The sequence below is a fragment of the Strix aluco genome, chromosome 5, assembly GCF_031877795.1.
Source record: "Strix aluco isolate bStrAlu1 chromosome 5, bStrAlu1.hap1, whole genome shotgun sequence".
Taxonomy (NCBI): domain Eukaryota; kingdom Metazoa; phylum Chordata; class Aves; order Strigiformes; family Strigidae; genus Strix; species Strix aluco.
Genome location: NC_133935.1, coordinates 15,402,298 through 15,422,412, shown reverse-complemented (window position 1 = coordinate 15,422,412; position 20,115 = coordinate 15,402,298). Strand labels below are relative to the sequence as shown.

Here is a 20,115-nt window from a genome sequence, read left to right as displayed (position 1 = left end):
TTGAACAAACCTGCATATAAAAGGGCCTGCCATCCTCTTCTGCTTTGAGGGATCTGTGAATAGTTAAGCTGGTTCTCGTTGTCTTACAAATATTAAGCCTCATGGGAGTTTTAGGTGTTTGTCTCTTGTTTTGTGCGTATTGAAAAAGAGCAGAGAATAGTCAAGTGGGTTGCCTGAAGTCACCCAGCCTGGCAAAGCTGGGAATAGGTTTCCTGGCTCCCAGTACTGTACTTTAAACCACAAGATTAGTCCTTTTTGAAAAGGATAATCTGTATGTTCAAAGAAGGCTTTATAAAGCTCCCATTAACCCCTGTGCCATACCTAGTGAGGAATCTAATTTATGTTCTGGCAAATGAAAGCAGTTTCAAAGACCTTAGTGCTGCAGGTCGCTTCAAGGTCCGTTGCCACCAGTTTAATTTTTCTCCTGCTTGGATTTGCCTCTGTTGTTCCTGAGAAAGCAGGAGCAAAACTGTACTCCTGAGGAAAGATTTCCAGAGACATCCACTTGTGGATAACTGAAAACAAGGTCCACGTGTGGTTTTTTGCTGTGCTTAGTTAATGTACAGAATGGCTAATGTTCCCGTTCCTTGAAAGAAAGAGATACCTTCTGGCAAAGCTCTTTTTTATTGCATTGTATCACAGAGTCAAGATCTGAAGATCTGAATTCCAGTAGCCAATGACTAGAAATGTCCTTTCAAACTAAAATGTTGAACTTTAGAGTTTACCCTTGAGTCCTCGATCTACCTTATCTGAACGGCAGAGGAAATTTTTTTTCCAGTTTTCTTCTGTTATCGAGGTAGAACACAGCATCTGAATGTTAGAGAAGTAGCAGTACATTAACCTCAGCCTTCCTTTTTCTCAAAGATTGCAAGTGTTTTACAGGCTTGGCTAAAGATTATCTAACTTTTGGGTGGGGGAGGAGAGAGACGGACAGAGATTTAGCTTTCATCACTGAATGCATGAAGTGAGAATAAAAGCCAGGGCTTTCCTGATCCCATGCTCTACTAATAACACTTTTACAAGCTGGTTATATAATTATCTGTTACCATTTTATTTTTTTTCCCCACTTCAGGCAGATCAGCTATTTCATCCAACCAAAGCATTTTGTGCGGATCTTTGGATAATCCAGTGTCATCACTTCTGCACTGAATTGCAAAACAAAGCTGGCTATTATAGTTTACAAGATGTAACAGAACTTTGTTTTGTTTTTTTTTAAATCTAATGAAACAAGCTGGGTTTTTTTCTTCTTGCTTACTCTGGATGGCAGGAAAGAATTTAGGAGAAAAAGGTACTCCAACAAATGTCTGTAGCAATAGACCTGGCTTCCTTTGTGTTTGGGCAACAGTTTACTGCCCATCTCTCAAATTACAATGCTGTTTATAATATGTATTTTAAGAGTGTAGTTGGCATTAACATTTATGAACATCATAATACTTATAATTAACATTAATAATAATTAGCTGTTTCTGGCAGATGATATTGCATAAATAGCCAAGTGTTTGTAGCAATCTGCAAATTTATTGACTATAAAGATGACATTAAATTAAACTAGAGAAAAATTCCTGTATGGCGTATGTGTTGAAGAAGATACTCATCCTGTGCTTTGGAAGGAGAGCTACAAGCACTCCATCACCTTTTTTATGGAGCAGCATTACCAGATGTGGAGTAAAACATGGAGTGTCCGTCTCCTGAGCACACAAAAAGCTCTGTATCTTTTCCCTTGGCAAACACACATGTGAGCTGAGCTCCTTCCAGACACGGATGGAAGTGGTGGTTCATGGCCACCTTTGGCTGAGGGGCCTCAGTCAGGACGGTTGCACTGCTGACACTTGTGTGAATGTCAAGTTACTTGCAGTATGTCACAAGAAGCAGCTCCTGAGATTTTACACTTTCCTCAGCCTAAAAACCCTGGGACTGCCAGCTTTTTGCTTTGTTTTTCTGAGCAGACCCTTCTCCCCTCTGCCTTTCCCCAGCAGTGGGGAAGGAGACGGGAATTCCCTGGGGCTCCCAGCGGCTCATCTTCAGGCGGTTTGGTTCATCTTCAGGCAGTTTGGTTCATCTTCAGGCGGCTCCCAGCCATGAGAGCAGTCACCTCAGTCACCAGGCAACCCTGTTAGGTCCTGTTTGGGTTTTGCTAGCATCCTGTGGAAGATGACGGCTCAGCAGAGCAGGGCAGGTCTGCGTGTTCAGCAGGATAGCCAAGGAAGTGTGGAGGCTGGCCGGGGAAGGTGTGCTAGAGAGCAGTCGTTGGGGTGGAGGCTCTGAGCCCCGACCAGTCTTTAAAAGCTCTGGAGGACTTTTCCACGTATCTGATGAAAGACAGATTTTATTTGGACAGGGCTGATGGTAGAGCATGAGTACTGGAAGAGGTAACTTCTTGTATTTATTTTGACATTGGATCCTGCGGTGACGTGCGTTATGAAGCCAGGGCTGTGCAAGGAACTGTGACTCACATTACAATATTTGACAGATTTGAAACACCATTTCCTATGACAAGGCTATCCCTTAGTGCATATATCTCACATTAGGGTGGTAGCATCTGTGTTTCTTATAATAATTTTAAAAATTGTATAAAAGCCATTAATTTTTGTATTGAAGTATGTCTGGACTGTATAAGCTTGGAAGAAGCTCAGAAAGTCTGATACATAAGCAAGGTGATGCTTCTGGCTATCCAGAGTAGTGCAGACAGTTATCTAAGAGTACGAAAGAGACCTATTACTTATGGTTCCACAAGCTGTTATGCCACGGAGTAGATGTGTGTTTTTAAAACTTATTCTTAGGCTTGAGACTAAGCCTGTTGCAAACAGGCAGCTCACGCATCTGAGCAGCTGGCTGGCTCCATCATCAGGGTTGATACCAATAGGCAGCTATTTCATACTTTTGCAGATTCTTCTTTGCTAAATTAATAGAAAAAAATGCTGGAACTTGGATTTCACTGTAGCGCTGTGGTAGAATTCACCCACCATTCATTTTGGCCACGCGCAGTGGTAGAAACCCATGGGGTACCTGTGTGTGGCTGCAGGCTCTCTCAGAGGCTTTTCTTTTGTCTGACCCAGAGCGAGGAGGAAGAGTTTTTAGTGCAGACAGCACTTTAAGGCCGATCTCCCCGCTGAGCTGCCAGCCGGGTTTTGTTTGTGGTGGGTATGCGCTCCACACGGCATCCAAAGGGGAGGCAGAAGAATGGCTGGCTGTGGAGATCAGATTAAAGGGAAAAAGCAAGGCTTTACAGCCTTTTTTTATCTTAATGTATTTTACTGTTTCATCCCTCTTTTTCAGGCAAGGGTGAGCAGGGACCTTTCTTCCCCCATTCAAAAACCAGGTCATCATTTTTGTTTGGGGGACAGAAGGGATGTAAGGGAATTACCTGAATCCTTAAGGGGCGATATGGGCTTTCTGTTTACTTCGATGCCTATGAAGATAGTTTTCTCATGGCTTACTTATCAACTGGCAGCTAATAACATCCTGGAGGGCAGGAGCAATGTAAATGCCAGAGCACCACTCGTTGCTGTTACCGGAGAAGTTTCATGGCACGAATACAAACCAGCTGCACAGCTTGCATGCCGTGTTGCATCAGCAGTGCATGATGGCAGGGAGTAAATCCCCCAGGAGTTCTGGCCGGGGTGTGAACTAGAAAAATGGAGGTTGGCTTAGATGGACCAGTCTGGCTATATGGAGAGCAGAGAAAATCCCCTTAAAAAAATTATTTTCCCAGTAAATCTTGAAATCTTTGCAGAAACTTTAGCCAAGCAATCCATTCCAGATTTTGGCGCTCATCCTTTCCCTTCCCTGTGCTCATGCTGAGCAGATGAGTGCAATGGCCAGACCTAAAATGAAGAGCATCTACAGTCTGATCTCATCCTCCCTTGCTGCCTTTGGCTGGAGAGGAGGAGGAGCTTTGAAATCGGATTATTACTTCGAGCCTCTTGGCTTTGGAGCTACAGACTGTTCCCCACGTTGCCAATGGGCTTAAAAGCTTAGCAGAACTCCCACTAGGTACCCAGGAAGCCTCTTACCGCAGGAGATGGTGACACGGCAGGATCAGCTGTTTTTTATTTATTGTGCAGCCGAATCGTCTGGGGAGGGACCATAGCTAACCCGGTGATGTTGCTTCCAGAAACAACATCAAGAATGGGTAGGGCTGTGCTGATGCTGTTCCCCACCGACATGATTGTGCTCACCCAAGACACTATGTAAAACAGTTGCTAAAATTTTTAGTCTTTAGCTGCTGGTCATACTTATCCCATAAATGGGAATGCTAAATCCAGCATTTGTGGAGAGAAGGAGTTTGGGGTTGTTTTGGGGCTGGTTTGGGTTTCCCAGCAAGGTACTGCTGGCATGGGACTGTGAGAGTTTAACAATATATAATCTATATGGTATTATGGGTTAGCTTCAGAATGGTCACAATTTCTAGCTGTCTGCTTACCACTTTCCTCAGCCTGTCTTCCCAACAAAAAACCCCAAAAGCCTAAACCAACACAATCTGTAAGTAGTTCAAAGATCTGAATACATCTGATACTCCATACAAGCACAGCTACTGGAAGAGATCCTTTCTAGGTGATAATAAATGATATCTTTCTGAGGGTGAGGTAAACAGGATGCAATTCAAACAGACTGTGTTTCCTCTCATACTGTTGTGTTTGGAGGTTATTTTCAGCTGGAGTTGAACTTGTGGCGGTCAGTCACTTTGTGGTTTGGGTTTTTTTAAGGGCGCAACCCCAGTACTTTTCCCATAAAGGCACGGACCCCTGATTAGAAATTCAAGCAGACTGGTTGGTGTTAAGCTTGCTTTTCTTAATTGCCCTTCGTAGGCCTCTTGGAAGTCTTCCACGGGGTCTGCAAGAGGTCTGCAAACCACAGGTTCTGCTGAGCCTGAAATTTCTGTCTCTCTCCTATGTAAAGCCAGGTCAGTGCCCAGTGCGATGTTTGCCCTTCAGCCAGCATAACTGGTTTATGGTAAATGGTGTAGATTATCTGCTTTGAAGGAAGAGGGGATTATTTTGAAAGGGAGAAAACATCCCTTGGAGAGAAATAGCAAGATCTCCAAATGCTTTGGATGCTGATAAAACTGCTGAAGAAGAAAGATGATTGCAGTGGCATCGAGTGTCAAGCCTTATGGCTTCTCTTTTAGCCTCGCCACTGAGTGAAGCATGTCCCTGGTAAGGATGCTGGGGCTTGTATTAGTTTCTCCATCTGTAAAATTGCTCTGCATGTGGGTGTGTGCCTCCCCTTCCTTCACAGGTGCTGCAAGGCTTTAGTGAATGTTCTTTAAATGCTTTGATGCTCTAGGATGAAAGCTGCTCTAGAGGCATAAAGTACTAATGTCTAACTGTTAAACAGAAACTAATCGCTTGTTACTTCAGAGCTTCAGATGTACCACGTCCATCTGAAAAGGTACTTTGCAGGGGGAAGAAACAGAATGAGCAACAGTTTTACATCTTTTAAGTGCTGACAGTGAATAAAATTCATAACGAATGTAGTTCTTGTCCCAAATCTCTTGCACTGCGGGCAAGATGAGCTAGGAGAGGAAAGCTTTATTAGCACCAGTACACTGCTATGGGGCATGGGGGAGACTGGATTGATCAGACTGAAATCTCTTTTCAGTACAGTTTAGCCACCCAGCGTGAGCTGCTCCTATTTGTTAGTATTACACAGCAGTGAAAAATTCCAGTTGGAGAGCAAGCAGCAGCATCCTGTGAAAAACAGGGGAGGGTCCCTGTCCCAAAGGAGAGATCAGGCAGCAGGTTAACATGGATGGAGAGCAAGAAGCCACAACTGTTCAGATGAGTGGGATAGGTGGTAGATAGATAGCATGGTGGTCTCTGATTTTTAAGCATCCTGATAGGCTAAAGGAGGACAAAACTGGAGTATGCTTATAAAACAACCCTAAAAAGTTCTAGCCTGACTAAAAATGTCCAATGGTGTTGGAAAGAGTCTGCATTTTCAAACCTACTTGGGCTGAACTGAGCAGAATTCACTGTGCATCCCCTTTCATAGCTGAAGGGAGCTGCTGGAGGAGAGGGTGGCTGACGTTACTCGTCATGCTGCCAGCACTGGGAGGGGAGCACATGGGATTTGTTCTTTGCAAACGGCCATAATGTGGTGGCAATACGACACATTCTCCCTGGCTTTCTGTTTATAACCTTGTCCCTTATACAGAGCTGTCTGTCATCTCACACCTCTGCTTAGCCCTGGAGTAACATTATGCCCCTATTTACAACGTGCTTGAAATAGCCTTCAGAGTCTGCTCACAGAAAGTCAAGGGAGGTAGAGATCTCAGAAGGCACTGACAGACGTTAAGGGATAACCTGAAGAAACAGGAAAAGGGAATACCTTTGGTGCTCTTGCGTTTTTCCCCCTCCACAAATGATAGTCCCCTTCTGACCAGGTAGCTTTTCTCCTCCCTCAGGTGTTTGCTCTTCATCCCTTGACCTCACACACACCACGCTGGCAGCTCAGAGAAGTGCTGGGACCACTGTGATGCCAAGTGTCACTAAACCTCTTCGCCTTGTGCCCCCAAAGCTACTGTAGAAGGCCAGCTTGGCTCCCCCTCAGCTCGTGGTCCCCAGGGGGTGAGGTGAAGATGATGGTGTTCCCGTAAGGAGAGCTGCTGACTTTTGGTCCCTGCTGCCAGGAGCACAGGGAGGGTGTTCAGCACCCACTCTCCCTGCGGTGGAAAGGCAGAGTAGAGAAGTCAGGGCCCAGTTGGCTCAGGAAGCTGTAAAGCCCTGGAGAATCATAATAGAGAGAGGGCAGCATACAGGCTTCTGCAGGACTGTGGGGAAGCTGGGAGAGGCGTGTCCAACTGCAAACTTGGATAACGGGTGTTGTCTCCAAATAGCTGCTTAAAATTCAGATAACACGGCTGGGAGAATCCATCAGGATCAGGAGCTGTAACTTCTTTCTGACTTTATGGCAGCCATCTAAACCCACTGCTATTTGCACTCCTTGGGTATCACGGCCCTAGGAATACACCTAACTCCCCGCAGTGCCCTCCTGAATTGTCATGCAGAGTGAGGCACTCTCAGTAGGTTTCATATTTTGAAAACCATTTCTATATGATGGCAACAGTCACAAGCAGGAAGATCATGGTACTGGGCTGTAGAAAGATCTCTGGCTGCTGGGTGGGGCATGTTTTTTTCAGGCGTGCCGCATATGTCCTAGGGGCTGAGCGCACCGACAGACCGACACACTGAGTTGTGGGGGTTGGCAGAGCAACTGGCTCATGGTGTAGCTGGATCCTGTCACCTCAGCTCTAGGACCGTGTCCTGCTATTCACTGCATTGACCTTACGCTGCTGCTTTGGGTGAATCGGCTGGGTGTGCTCTGCGGCCTAAAGGAGGGTGCCACACTTTCCTCTCTGGGATGTGTTGGGGGGAGCGGTGGTCCCTTGCCAAGTCCCTGCATCCTCCTGGGATGGCTGGCTCTTTGGTGGGGAGGACAGCAGGAGCTCCTAGCCAGAGATGTGAACCACACACACTGGCTTCATGCAACACAGGGATAAATGGTGCTTGTTGGAAGGATTTCAGACCTGCAGTAGACTTCCCATCTTCCTGCCCAATCCCAGTAACTGTACATTTTTGCATTAATTTGCCCAGGTACCTGTTGTCATTAATTATCTGTGTGGGGAAAAGGATGTCCTGACTTGATTAAGTGACAAATTCATTTGACATTTCAGTGCCTGGGTTGGGGCTGCCTCAGCACAGCCCACTGGTAGCTTTTGGTCATCTCCTAAAGCCTCTCTGCAAAAGCCTGTTGAGTCACTTGGAAGCATTGCAATGGAAAGCTGATAATGGCAGCAGTATGGAAATAGAGCTGAAGGGATCGGGGTTTTTTAACTGATGGCTAACTTGGACAAGGCTTAGCTGTGCTTAAACTAGTTACGTCCATCAGATTCGGTTATAGATGATTCAGCTCCAGCACAGAGGAAGTCTTTGAACTGTAGTCCTGTACCTCAGCGCCCAGTCTGCTCCCACTGGGCTCTTGCACGTGCTGGGCTTCCCTGCAGTTTTAGAGGACCCTGTCTTCTGAAACAAGGGTCCCAAACTTTGTGACACCACCCTCCAAGCAGACAGCTTTCTAGGAGCTGGAGTCTGACCGGCTGCTTTCCATAGTTCAAAAAGCCAACGCATGCAGCAGCCCTGCTGTCACCTCTGTGCTGGTGTTGGTGACAGTGATGTCAGTACTGTCACGGTTGTGGACTCATTTACTTTTACCTGGGAAGTCGACTGTCTTTCCTCTCAAAAATCTGCAGAGATATTGAGGAGGAGTATACTTTGGGCAGCGTGGGGCTTGGGTCACCATGCATCCAGATGCCACAGCACTTAGGTGCTGTTGTCAAGACCAGACCAAAGTAGCAGTGGCAACAAAACGCAGGTGCTCCAAGCAGCTCTGGGGGAGCAGTGCTTGTTTCAGACTCAACCCTTGGCCAGCAGCACAGCGCTGGGGTTAACCATACCTGCCAAAGTGTCTGGCTTGGGGCAGGCAGGCAGGCGTGGGGCAGTGGAACTTCTCTCCTAGCCCACCCCTATCAGCGATTTTCCCAGGGAACAGGGAGGGACGGAATGGTGCCCTCTCGCCCTCCTTGGCTAACCCTGCTTCGGGCCAGTGCTCCTCCTGGGCGAGGTGGTCACCCCTGCTCCAGCGGCCACCTCTTCCCGGCAGCCCTTGCCTGACTCAGGGGGGATTTAGTCCCGGGCTGGGGGGAGGGAAAGACGTTAAACAGGCTTTTCCCTAATGAGGTGTGACGCCAGCTGGAGAGGGGGAGAATCCTGCTTTTCTCCTGTCTGTTGCTCTCTCCAGCTAGAGGAGGAGAAGGAGATGTGTGTCCCCCCCTTCCTCCACTGATTTGCTGCCTCTTCTGTTTCCTTTCTGTGCCGTCCCCAAAGCATTTTGGCAAGGTTCAGATTTCTGTGCTCACAGCTCAGTGCTCAAAGAGAAAAGGGGAAAAACAAAAGGGTTGGAGGCGTGGGGAGGATGGTGGCGGGGAGGAAGCCCAGCCGTTTGCCACTCACCCTGGCCAGGCCAGAGGAGTGTGGGGACAGTTGCCCAGGGCAGGGTTTGCCCTGAGGACCAGGGGCATTTTGGCCTCTTCCTCCTGGGAGTCCCTGGCGTCACTTCGGCCACCTCTGTTCAGATGCACCGGTTAACCACCGTGCCGCTTTACTGTCTGGCCCTTGTTGGAGGGGAGTGCTGGAAAAACAAGGTTTATTCTTCATTTGCGGTGCTGAGATGTTAAGATTTGTATTGCATCCTCCTGGTCGCTGGCATTCCCACAGCACCCTGGGCATGTGGGAAAAGTCCAGGATTTAGGTGTTTAGGGGGAGAAAACTGGAGAATCCAGTGGGATAGAAAATTGTGACATTCAGTTAAACAGGACCAATGGACCCAGCCCTGGGAAATTAAAGCACCTCTCACTGCTCTTGTCCTATCACAAGCAATGACAGAAAAAAAAGTAGACAAAAACTTTACAGGACAATGTCAGTATCTTTTTTCCAAGACAAATAATCACAGTAATACTTAGACTGTGCCTTCACCCCCTGGCACTGGTGCGACTGTCAGCAGGGACCAGAGGACCAGAGTGGACAGCACCCAGGGCACTGAGGAGTGCGATGCAAGCACCTTTCTACAGAGGTGCTGACAGCTTCATTAACCCCGTGCTATGTGTGTGCTGATTAATCCTAACTTGTACCAGAGCCCCTTAACCCAGTGTGGCACCAGGACTCTGCACCCAGCCCCATGTCGGTCTGCATGTCCAGTGCCGCTGTTAGCTAGTGGCTGCAAGATCTATCTGCAGCCAGGTTGGGTCCCCAGATTGGTGCTGCACCTGCCATGAAGGCAAGGAAGAGGATCATCTGTCTGGGAGAGAGGAGGCAGCAAGAGAGGGGGGGAAAAACTACCCAGCCAGGTGTTTTGGGGAAGACTGGTGGGTCCCTGCCCAGGAGACAGCACCTCGCCCAGTGCCCAAGGAATGTTCCCCAGATCCCCAGGGTGACTTGCTTGCTCCTAAAATGTAAAGGTCACTCTCAGGCCTGGAAAAAATGGCTGCAGATAGGGGCTATCAGAGCCTGTTGTGGCCACTGCTTAGTCTAACACTCTGAGAAGGCTCTCAGGAAGCAATTTAAATATTCCTTCATACAAAAAGCTGTTGCATCCTAGCAGAGGCAGGCTGCTGACTGACTGCTTCGGTGCACGAGTGAATGTGGATGAGGGAAAGGCTGAACACCGGGGAACATCCTGGAGACTTACTTTCCCCCATCCTTTATTCTGGGTCCTAATATCATTTTTCACAAGCTGCAAGTTTACTGCGGTAGCACACCTGGGATGTTTTACCACATCACACACTTTGTTGGGTTCCTCCCCCCCTCAAGTATATTTTGTCAGAAGGCAGATGTCCACTAAAGTAATTTACAAATAAAATAAGTCAACACCTCCAAAATACTAACTGCTTACCACGTCTATTCACTCGGTAATTGCTATTTATATAGTGTGATTACTATTTATACAATAATATCACTCTCTCCAAGGGATGGCAAGCAGCAACTGCAGTTTTTGTATTAACTTGTCATTAAACAGAGTAGTCATCTAGAGGCCAGAACAGAGATTCTTGGGACTTTTCCTAGCTCTGCGGCAGGGATGCTGTGTCAGGCTTTGGCTGCCCACCACCCTTTCCTTGCCCCAAATAGAATAGATGCATTTATTACATTCTTCACAAGGCAAGTGTCAAGCTTCCACTAGTGAAGCACTTTGGACGTTGCACAAGAGGTAAATAAGAGTGGTGTTGATAATGAAAATATGCCATTAATACATTTCCAATGAAAAACTACAAGCGGCATTTAATCTGCAATCTGTTATCAATAATTTTATTACCGCGGTTACTGCGGTCTAATAAAAAAGCACTTTCTCTTCTTTATTGGGTAAGTGCCAAAACGTTTATCCTTTATTCTCTGGCCATTAACCTTTATTCTATAGCCATTAGCTTAGCCATTTGTGTAACAGTCTGCCGAGTAACATTCAAGTAGGAATTTGTATTCAATCCATTATTTACTCTGAAACCCAAAAAGAATAGCTTCTTATGCCTATGTTGTTTATCCATATTAAATCTTGTTAAGTGCTGTATACTACTGATGATAACTCTTATAGGAAGTGGAGTTTTCTTACTGTGAATGTTTTTCTGGCATATAAATAAAACTGGAGTTAACCTAGTAATATTTTGAAAACACAGCTTGAAATTGCTAGCTGAAAAACAGATATTTCTCACAACATATGTAATTTGTACAAATCTCACAATTTGTAATAACTACATTTAGAAGTTTATCCTTTTTGTGGATCAGTTCCTGCATCACACATTTACGTGAACTCCATCGTACTGAAATAAGCTGTGATACTCTCTACCTCTCCATCGAGGGTTGAGGTTTTGGGTCATGAGGTCTCTGACATCCCACCATCCTTTCTTTCTCTCTTACTGAAGGGTAAAAAAACCCCAAAGAGAAATAAGTTAATCAAAATGACTACTTTTCTTTGAGGCATTTGCTTGCTAGCTTTCAGCCATTTCTGGCTATCCATCTGAAACTGCTATTTCTCTGTGTAAGTGGCTTTTAGGGCCATGCTTTCTGAGCACATCTTTTAAATGAACTCACCAGCCTTAACGAGTGGAAAGCAAAGCAGGAGAATGAAACTGTTGATTCCTGCCCATTAGCTGAACATGGGAGAAATCATGGCTTTCTTATTAGGCTGCAGTATCTCAACCTCACTGAACCCTATTTTTCTGTTTCCAGACAAAAGCATTAGTCATCTGGCTGGAGAGTGACATTCAGTAAAAACCTTTCAAGGTCTTCCCATAAACTCTTGCAATGAAGAGGTAGTTGTAGCAGTATTTTTCATGATGGGGAAGGTCGGCTTACTAGGTGTATGCTCTGCTGCTGTACACGTACTTGAGGCTGCTTGGGTCTTTTCAGTCTTGATCAGCTAACAGTAAATTTTAAGGAATTAGTTTGATGGTTGGAATTTTTTTTCTCTCCTTTCTGCTCATTAGGAACTGGAAGCTGCTCTTCACAGGGATGATGTGGAGTTTATCAGTGACCTGATCGCCTGCCTTCTTCAAGGTTGCTATCAGCGCAGAGACATCACGTGAGTAACCTCGCTCTATGGCTTAAGCGCTTTGCAAGGGGAGCTAATTAACGTGGTTGCGGGGATGTTTCACGGCTTTAGAGTGATGACATGGCAGTGATTGGCAGCCACCAGCAATCAGGCCAGATGCTTCACCGAGTGGAAGGGAATTCCAGCTCTTGGGTTGGTTGCAGGTTTTTAATTTTACAGACCTGTTGTTAAGCAAACTTCTTTTTTCAGATCCCATGAAAATGTGTTTGATGCTGTGCTGTAGCACTAGCACATACAGTGAACATTCACATCTGCTCTTATGCTCTTCACTCTGGTCAAATTAGTGATATCACATTAAGTCTTTAAATCATCACACGTTTTCAACATTTTATATGTATTGCATAGAACAAAACTTGCTGCTCTGCAGCCACCTCACTTGTATGGAAGATCCCATTGCTTTACAGAGGGACAGTTGTAATTATTTTTGTAGAAATAAGAGGAGTATTGAAATCAGTTCACTTGCAGGATGTTGGAAAGTGATTTGGCACATTCTGTTGATGTTTTGACATCCAGAAACACCTTGTTAGTGTCCACCAAAGTAGCCTCCCAAATTCAGACATCTGTAGAATGTCATTCTTTAGAGGATCGCCGCTCTTGCAGTGGAATGTGCTTCCAGTGATAACAAAGGCTTGTTGCAGTGTGTTTTATTTGTTCTTCTGTGAATCATGTTAATAGCAAAGCATAATTGTGGAGGTTAAGACAGCTTGGCAACACAGTTGCTTAGAAGAGGTGTTAAGCAATCCTGCTCTGTAAGATTCCCCTGTTGTGCAGAGGTTTAGGCTTGTGTAAAGGCATAACCAAGGTGTTTGCGTTGAAAGCTCTGTTTCTAATTATCTGATTATGTTCAACAAAATTTATATAGTTTATTTTATATATATATATATATATATCTGCCACTTAAGTAAGTTCTCTTGCATTGCTGCATTGACATTCAGCGTAACTGGGTATCAGGACCTGAACCAGGCAGCTGCACTGCATTTACTGTCTCTGAATTAAACTGATGTGATGAGAAGCTTGATTGTAAAGGGACTGCAATGTGTATACCTCCTTCATCAAAATAGCCACAGAGGAATATAATCTTGCTTATGAACATGCAGCAAGTTTATTTCTTCATACCAGAAACACCAGAAAGTAGTGACTTAAATGTTTTGCCCACCTTAACCAGCCCACCCTTGTAGAAACAGTGGAAATTTTGTCTTTGATAGATTTCATAAATTCAACATTGTGAGGTTTTCCTAAACTCTTCAGATCTAAGAGTGTCCACTTAGCAATTGCACAGTTTAACTACCTTCCCCTTTCTCAGCTGTTTTATCGAAGAAAATTCAGGGATGAATCATGGGTGAGTCAGGCATTGGCAAGTTGTCTGTCTGTGTGAGGAAAGTTACACATGCGTGTACACTCATGCATAGTTATGTATATACCTGGCAGCTCAACAGTGTGTAGTTATTCAGTGTTGCATGTAGCTCTCACTTTGTGCCTGTGTAAATAGAGCTTTGGTTAACTCTGAGATGCAAAAACTGCAGGGAGGTAACATCATAGCAGAAGGAAGAGCTGGTAACCCAACTGAGGCTTTGTGCAGCCTAGTCAGGGTGCGTATGAGGCATAGGTAGGTACGTACGTAGCTGTTGCTGTGTGTCTGTCCGTGTACGAGAGGTGCCATAGGAAATGGAGGAGTGCAAAGTCACGTAGTGAAGTTGTGAGAACTTACACCTCACCCAAACGGTTGTGCTAGGGAAAGCATGAGGTGCCTGAAGGAGAAACCAGTTGCACCCTTCCTACAGCACCTCCTGTAGAAGGGGACTACCTCATGGGCAGGGGAATAACGAGAAAAGTAATTTCTGCAGAGATGGGGAAAAGGGCACAACAGGAGCATCATGGTGGAAATGGCTGAAAGGCTATATCGTCGGGAAAACTGCCTGGAGCCACTGGGGTGTTAGGGAGGTGGGCTCTGAATCACTGCAGAGGAAGCAGTGGGGGAGGCTACCTGGAAACGGAGGGAACAGTGCTATATGCAGAGGGATGTCACAAAGGAAGAAGCATTGAGATGTAGTCTAAATATGGAAATCTGTAGGTAAGTGAGAATACAAATGATGGCTTGGATACACTTCTCAGAACAAATTGCCCCATTGTTTGTTTCACGCTTACAAACCAGTCATGGAGTATTTATCCAAAATAAATGTGTGTTTTTAGAGCCCCAAATTTTCCTTGTTCCTTACACGTTTATTTCCAACACCTTTGTTCCCTCTAACCTGAGCTCAGGAGGCATAGGTCTTGACTGATGCACAGCTTCCCTACTGTACCTAGTTTGTCCACAGTTAATGGTAAGGAGTTGAGCCTCTAACTGATTTTCTGAGTGCTCAGTGGACAAAGACATGCAAATGTAAGAGGCAGAATTTGTGTGGAGTTTAGATTTGGTTTTCCATGAAGAGCCATATTTTTCTGTTGCAGACAGATCATAGGTATCTGTCTTCCATGGGAAAAATCAGCAGTTTCACAGATCATCACAGCAGTGATGTCTCCAGTCATTTGTGCTCCACATCCTGGTGCTGAGGCTGTGAGCTGTTAATCTTTAGGCTGTAAACTTTGCTCCCAGTTGCACCTCAGAGGGGGAAGGTAGGAGCTTGTTCTCATCCTTGTTCTTCAGCTGGAGCACTGCAGCGCAAGCATAAAATTCGTCATATAACCTCATATAAAACAGTTTACCTACCTCTCCAAGGGGTTTTGAGGTTTAATTAGTTTTGTATTGTGTCTTACCTCTTTGATGGCCAAAATGTTATCTGCCTATGCTTTCTCACAGTGTCTGGGAGCAGCTTGTAGTTCTTGTCACATCTGTTCTGACGGCGTGCAGAACTTGTGGCGGAGCTGGGTTGCCTGGCTTTAATCATGCATCATAGAGGGGTATAAAACTGTCACATACCTTTACTAATTATAATGTGCTCTCAAGTAATTTTGGAAGTGGAAGCTAGCTGAGAGCCCTTCTAATGCACAATTTAACATACTCTACTTTGATTTGCTTTTTATTCTTTGAAAAAATACAAGATTAATACTTTTGTAGGGTTCTGTGTTTCTTGATTTTGAAGTAGAGCCTCTTTGCCTTGGTTTTGATATTCTTTGTGGCAGACCTTTTTAAAAAAAGAATCAAATACAAGAGAGTGACTGTTTTTTACCCTGCTTGGTGGTTAAGGAGTGTTGAATGTCTGGTAACTTAAGACTTTCTTTGAGTTACGGATATCTGTGTTTAACTACAGAGACTACTTAATGGAATGCCACATGATCTTCTCCAAACTCTTATTTATCATAACCTATCATAGCTGTTAGGAAGACTCTTCACTGATCTGGTTCTTGCCATGTTAAGCACTGTAGAAGTACAGAACAAAAAAGATGGTAATCTGCATTTCTGGCTTCTAGCATCTTTAGTGATGACCCTGTAGATGTCCTTACATGGCACCAGATGGTTTGAGCACTTGGCCAGGACAGTTTTCTTCTTGCTCTCCTCTTTTTGCTCTGATGTAAAATACTTTTGTGCCATGATCTGCAGCTTTTGTTGTTTTATAAATACCCTTCATATTATTCATATACCATCCCTACTATCTAACTACTAGTGATGCAATAACTAATATCCTTGAAGCTTTTTGTTTGATCTCTTGGCTCAGTTTTATGCTATAGCCACGGTTTGGTTTGATGCCAGTGAGTTTAGCCGTACGTTTTTCCTGCCTCTAGCTTTCGTGCACAGTCCTTGAAATGTCCATGTTTTCTTTTAATTGTTTCAAAATGTAAATGCCTGGAAAGTGGGGAGGGAGAAAATTCTTAATAGAATTTGGGATTTATAAAAAATAAATAAATAAAAATTAAGCCGTTTGAAAAAATACTAGTGCTTGCTTTAGACTCTCTCTGATATAAATTGGGCAGCTGCATAGTCCCTAGGGGCTGCCACTCTAATTCCAGCAGGAAATGCGACTTGATGAGTTGTATCAAGACAGGAAGATCAGAGCTTCAGCTAACGGCAGCGGCCACAGCAGGAGCCTTCTGCAGCTGTTTTTAAGTAAGAAGTGATGGTGTGACATGGATGTGTACACTCAACTAAAATAATCCAGAAAAGCTCCTGCTGTTCAGCATTTCTTTGGGAGAAGTTCATTCTTCACTGCTCTGTTATTGCAATTTTGCTATTTTTCTAAAGTGATGGCATAAAAAGTTTCAATGACTTTATCATATTTCTCATTGGAAGGCACTTTGCATGCTGCTATTGTCTCTTAAAAACCATTTAATTGCTTTTTCTTATAACATGTTTTATTTTTTCAACATGGACAAAGGTGCCAGAAAGTGAGGAGAAACAAAAACAGTATCTCTGCCCTTGCCTATGCCCCATGAGAGTCTTTTTCTTTTTTTATACCCGAAGAGATTGGTCCATCACTGTAGCTGAAAACTATCTAATTGACTTCCGTGGCACCACAGACAGCATTTGCTTCCTTAGAAACCTCAATTATTTTTTTGTTTTGTTATTTCTTCCCATAATGTATTGGAAATTTTTCTTCCCAAGTGGATTATCTGTTTTGCACCCACCTTAAGCTCTTTCTGGATCTGTAAACTAACCTTGCAGACTTTGGCTTATAGTTTGCATGTGGTTTGTTCTAATATGGATAATAAGAGGATATTCCTTAACTCCTCTTCTCTCTCCTGCAACTGTTTCAATTATTTCTTTCATATCCTTGGTGGTGGCATTGAGAAATACTCCCAGTAGGGCATCTGAAGAGCTGTTTCCTACTTGTTGAATTACCAATCAAGAATACTGCCCCCGTTCTGCTTATTTTCTAATGCTTATTCTGTAATCACTTATTTGAGCTTTCATCAGAAAGAGATATGGGATAATCTGAAATCTTCTAACCCATCGGGGCAGAATGCCTGTTTCTGAGGACTGTATTTAATAGCTCTGAGTATTTTGCTTCTTCCTTCTGCTTTGTCCCTTTTGTCTATCTTTGTCTTTTATTCTCTGTGGACTGTGTCTTTACAGGCTACTTTGGGGGTTATCCCAGATCTCATGTTTTGCTAAAAGTGACCTCAATAAAACACTTAACATCTTGCAATTGCCCTTCTGCATGTGACTATGTGAGCTGTGTCCTTTAAGAACCTCTGTATGTTGGTCTGGTCTACGGGATAAAGTGGCAGGTCAACTGGGATAGCTGGCAAACCAGTGCCAATTTTTCAGTCTCATGGATACTGTGGTGAACTGGGCTGTGGGAATAGCTAAACCAAGCTACTAAAATAATCTGAATGAATTCAACACTTCAGTCTGTGCCATAACATCTGGGGCAGCCAGCCCCGGCATCAGTCCCAGCAGACCTAGGGACCACCACCTTTTGGAAAGAGTTTAACAGCTGGCTCTTGCCATTGTGCCAGTGACCTTGATTATAACAACTGTTTCAATGGCCCAGCCACAAAGCACCTCACTAACTCAGAATCATATTCATGAATGCCAAGTGAATATCAACAAGATCAGCATTGTTTACAGTCTGACTTTTAACAAGTGCTGCCATGCATACATCATGGAGATCGGTGAATGGCCTCTGGAATCGACTCAGTATCATCAGTGCAGGAGATACCGTGAAGGGGGCAAGGGAGATGAAGTGGCTACATTGCTCATCTTGAATCTAATATTAATATTTATTATAATAATAGCCAAGCTATGCAAGGTGAGCCTTTTAAAGGGTAAAACGTGAAAATGAGGCAGCTGGCAGGTGTTGGGAAAGGAAGGATGAGATTACAGCAGTAAAATAACACAGTCATTCAGAGATTAATGAGAAGCACAGTGGAATAAAATTACAGAGTTCAAGTATAAATAAAGCTAAGTAAATGTCTTTGATTCTCAGATGGATAAAATGAATCTTTAAAGAAGAATTTGAAGAAAAGTCAGTAGCGTGTTCTGGAAGTGCTATTCCATAGATGTGGTGGGGAACAAGGACTGAAAATGGTGGAAGAAAAAGAGAGCATGAAAGCTGTGCTGTTATTGTCAGAGCAGATGGTTGAGAGACAAATAGATAGGATAGCTGGGCAGAGGGAGTTATGCGAAACATTGACAGGGAGGAATAGGTGGCTAAACTTAAAAGGATGAATAGAGAACAGTCAGTGAAGGGTCTTGGAAACTGCAGTGATGTCATCATGCCAATGTCAGAGTTTGAAATATGAAATGGACAGCTGTATTTTTAAGTTCTTGATGTTGCAAACCAAGTACTCTGGAGAGGAGGAAGAAAGCAATGATGAAGAAAGAAATGGAGAAGGCAACTGAAAACATCTCCTTTGAGGGAAGAAGACAAAGAATGAGGGAGAGAGAGGAACAGGTTATAGACGTTCTCTCCACATGAAACCTTTGCCCTCACTTTTGAGACTTGCATTTCAAGGTAGTGATGCTCTAAACCACTGGTGCAGGATTTTTGCTCTAGCACAGCTGGTTTTGCAGGCCAACTCCCAGCACCTCAGCCAGGTTCAGAAACCAATCTATTCCAAGGGTGAATATTGGAGAAGTTCTGAAATTATTTTCTTGGAGCTTTTAGCCCCAGTGAGCTTGATGAACAGCTGGGGCAGCTGCTAGCCAGCTGCTAAGCCACTATGATAATTTGGTGTGTCGTATCAGTCCCTGTTCTAAGTCACCTATACTTTTAATTTTTTTCTCATTTTACCCTCCATCCTTCCTCACTCAGTTTCTTTCTGGCTCAACCAGTGTAGTGGTTTAAGCTTTAGAGAAAAGAAGTGTAAAGACCTGTTCTGAAACGAATCCCCAAAGGAACTTCTTCAGGGCCCATTTATTTATTTGTAAAAACTTGTGTTTATCCGTTGTCCCCAGAAACTTGTAATGTGTGGGGCTGCTTCATAGTAATGAATCTGCTAAGCTTGTTTGCTTCAAGTCAACCCCATGCTAGGTATTTTTTGCCTCAGAAGGGACTCTCTTCTTCCACATTAAGCATATTTTTCTCTGAGCAGCAAGGCACATAAAGGCTTGTTTCATATGGATTTGTGCCATAATGCATGCATGTGTCCTATTTCCCCATCATCATCAAGACAATAACTAGCTTCTTCCCCACAGTGCTCATCATCACTGTAATACCCTAAGGTACTCTCTACAGCCCCTAAACAATCCTAAGAGCCTATGGCACAGCAAAACTGTTGTGTTTCCTTATGGCTATGAATTGGGAGCATGCTTTCTGTTGATGGGCACTAGGAATGAACAATGCAGCATTAAGCTGGCTTCACTTGTTCTTCAAGGATCCAGGAATGAATAGTAAGTAATGAGCCTCTTCCAGTCTGAATGTGGAGCACAGTAAGCCTCATTCCTATTTGCTCTTTCAGAATATAGGAGATGTATTTGGGTCTTTTGTAAGTTAATCAGCTCCAACTCCCAAGGGTTGATCTGCTGATCTGCTGCTTCTCACCATCAAATTAACAGGAGTAGAAAGAAAAAAGCAGGTGGATGAAAATTGGCAAGCATGTATTGAAGCCTGATTAGATGCAGGTAAAGGTAATTGATGGGAGAGGTGAAATGCCATCATAGACCAATCAAAGCCCTTGCTGTCTTACCACGTCAGTTCACAAGGTGAAAGCTGGGCTCTAGATACATTCCTTTATTTTGGACCATCCAGAAGGCTGTGTTCATACCTCCTGAGATAGAGGCTACTATGGCTTCATCTTCATTTCATTACATCCAGAGTGGCCTGTTGTTGGGCATACACTAGGTGGTTGGTTGTCAAGGTCACACAGAGTAAGACACAAAACAAGGCGAGAAAAACTCCATGCCTTAAGAGTCAAAGTGTGCGCATGGAGCAAGAGCAGAGAGTGCAGCCGTGGTTCTCACACTTCATTTTGTCAGTGTGGCCATCGACATCTCTCCCTGCATGTGTTTCCCAGGTCAGATCAGTGTGTGCTGGTTATGCACCCAGCATGCATGAATCAGTCTCCCCTAGCGGAACCCTT

General features: G+C 44.3%; 1 protein-coding gene across 2 annotated transcripts in view; it reads left to right on the top strand.

The window, feature by feature from the left end:
- CECR2 (CECR2 histone acetyl-lysine reader) overlaps positions 1-20,115 on the top strand; it is a 95,014-nt gene that overhangs the window by 38,157 nt on the left and 36,742 nt on the right. For both annotated transcript variants that reach the window (XM_074826091.1, XM_074826090.1), the window contains exon 2: positions 12,032-12,126. In XM_074826091.1, the coding sequence (XP_074682192.1) occupies positions 12,032-12,126 (95 nt within the window). The remainder of the gene's footprint in view (positions 1-12,031; positions 12,127-20,115) is intronic.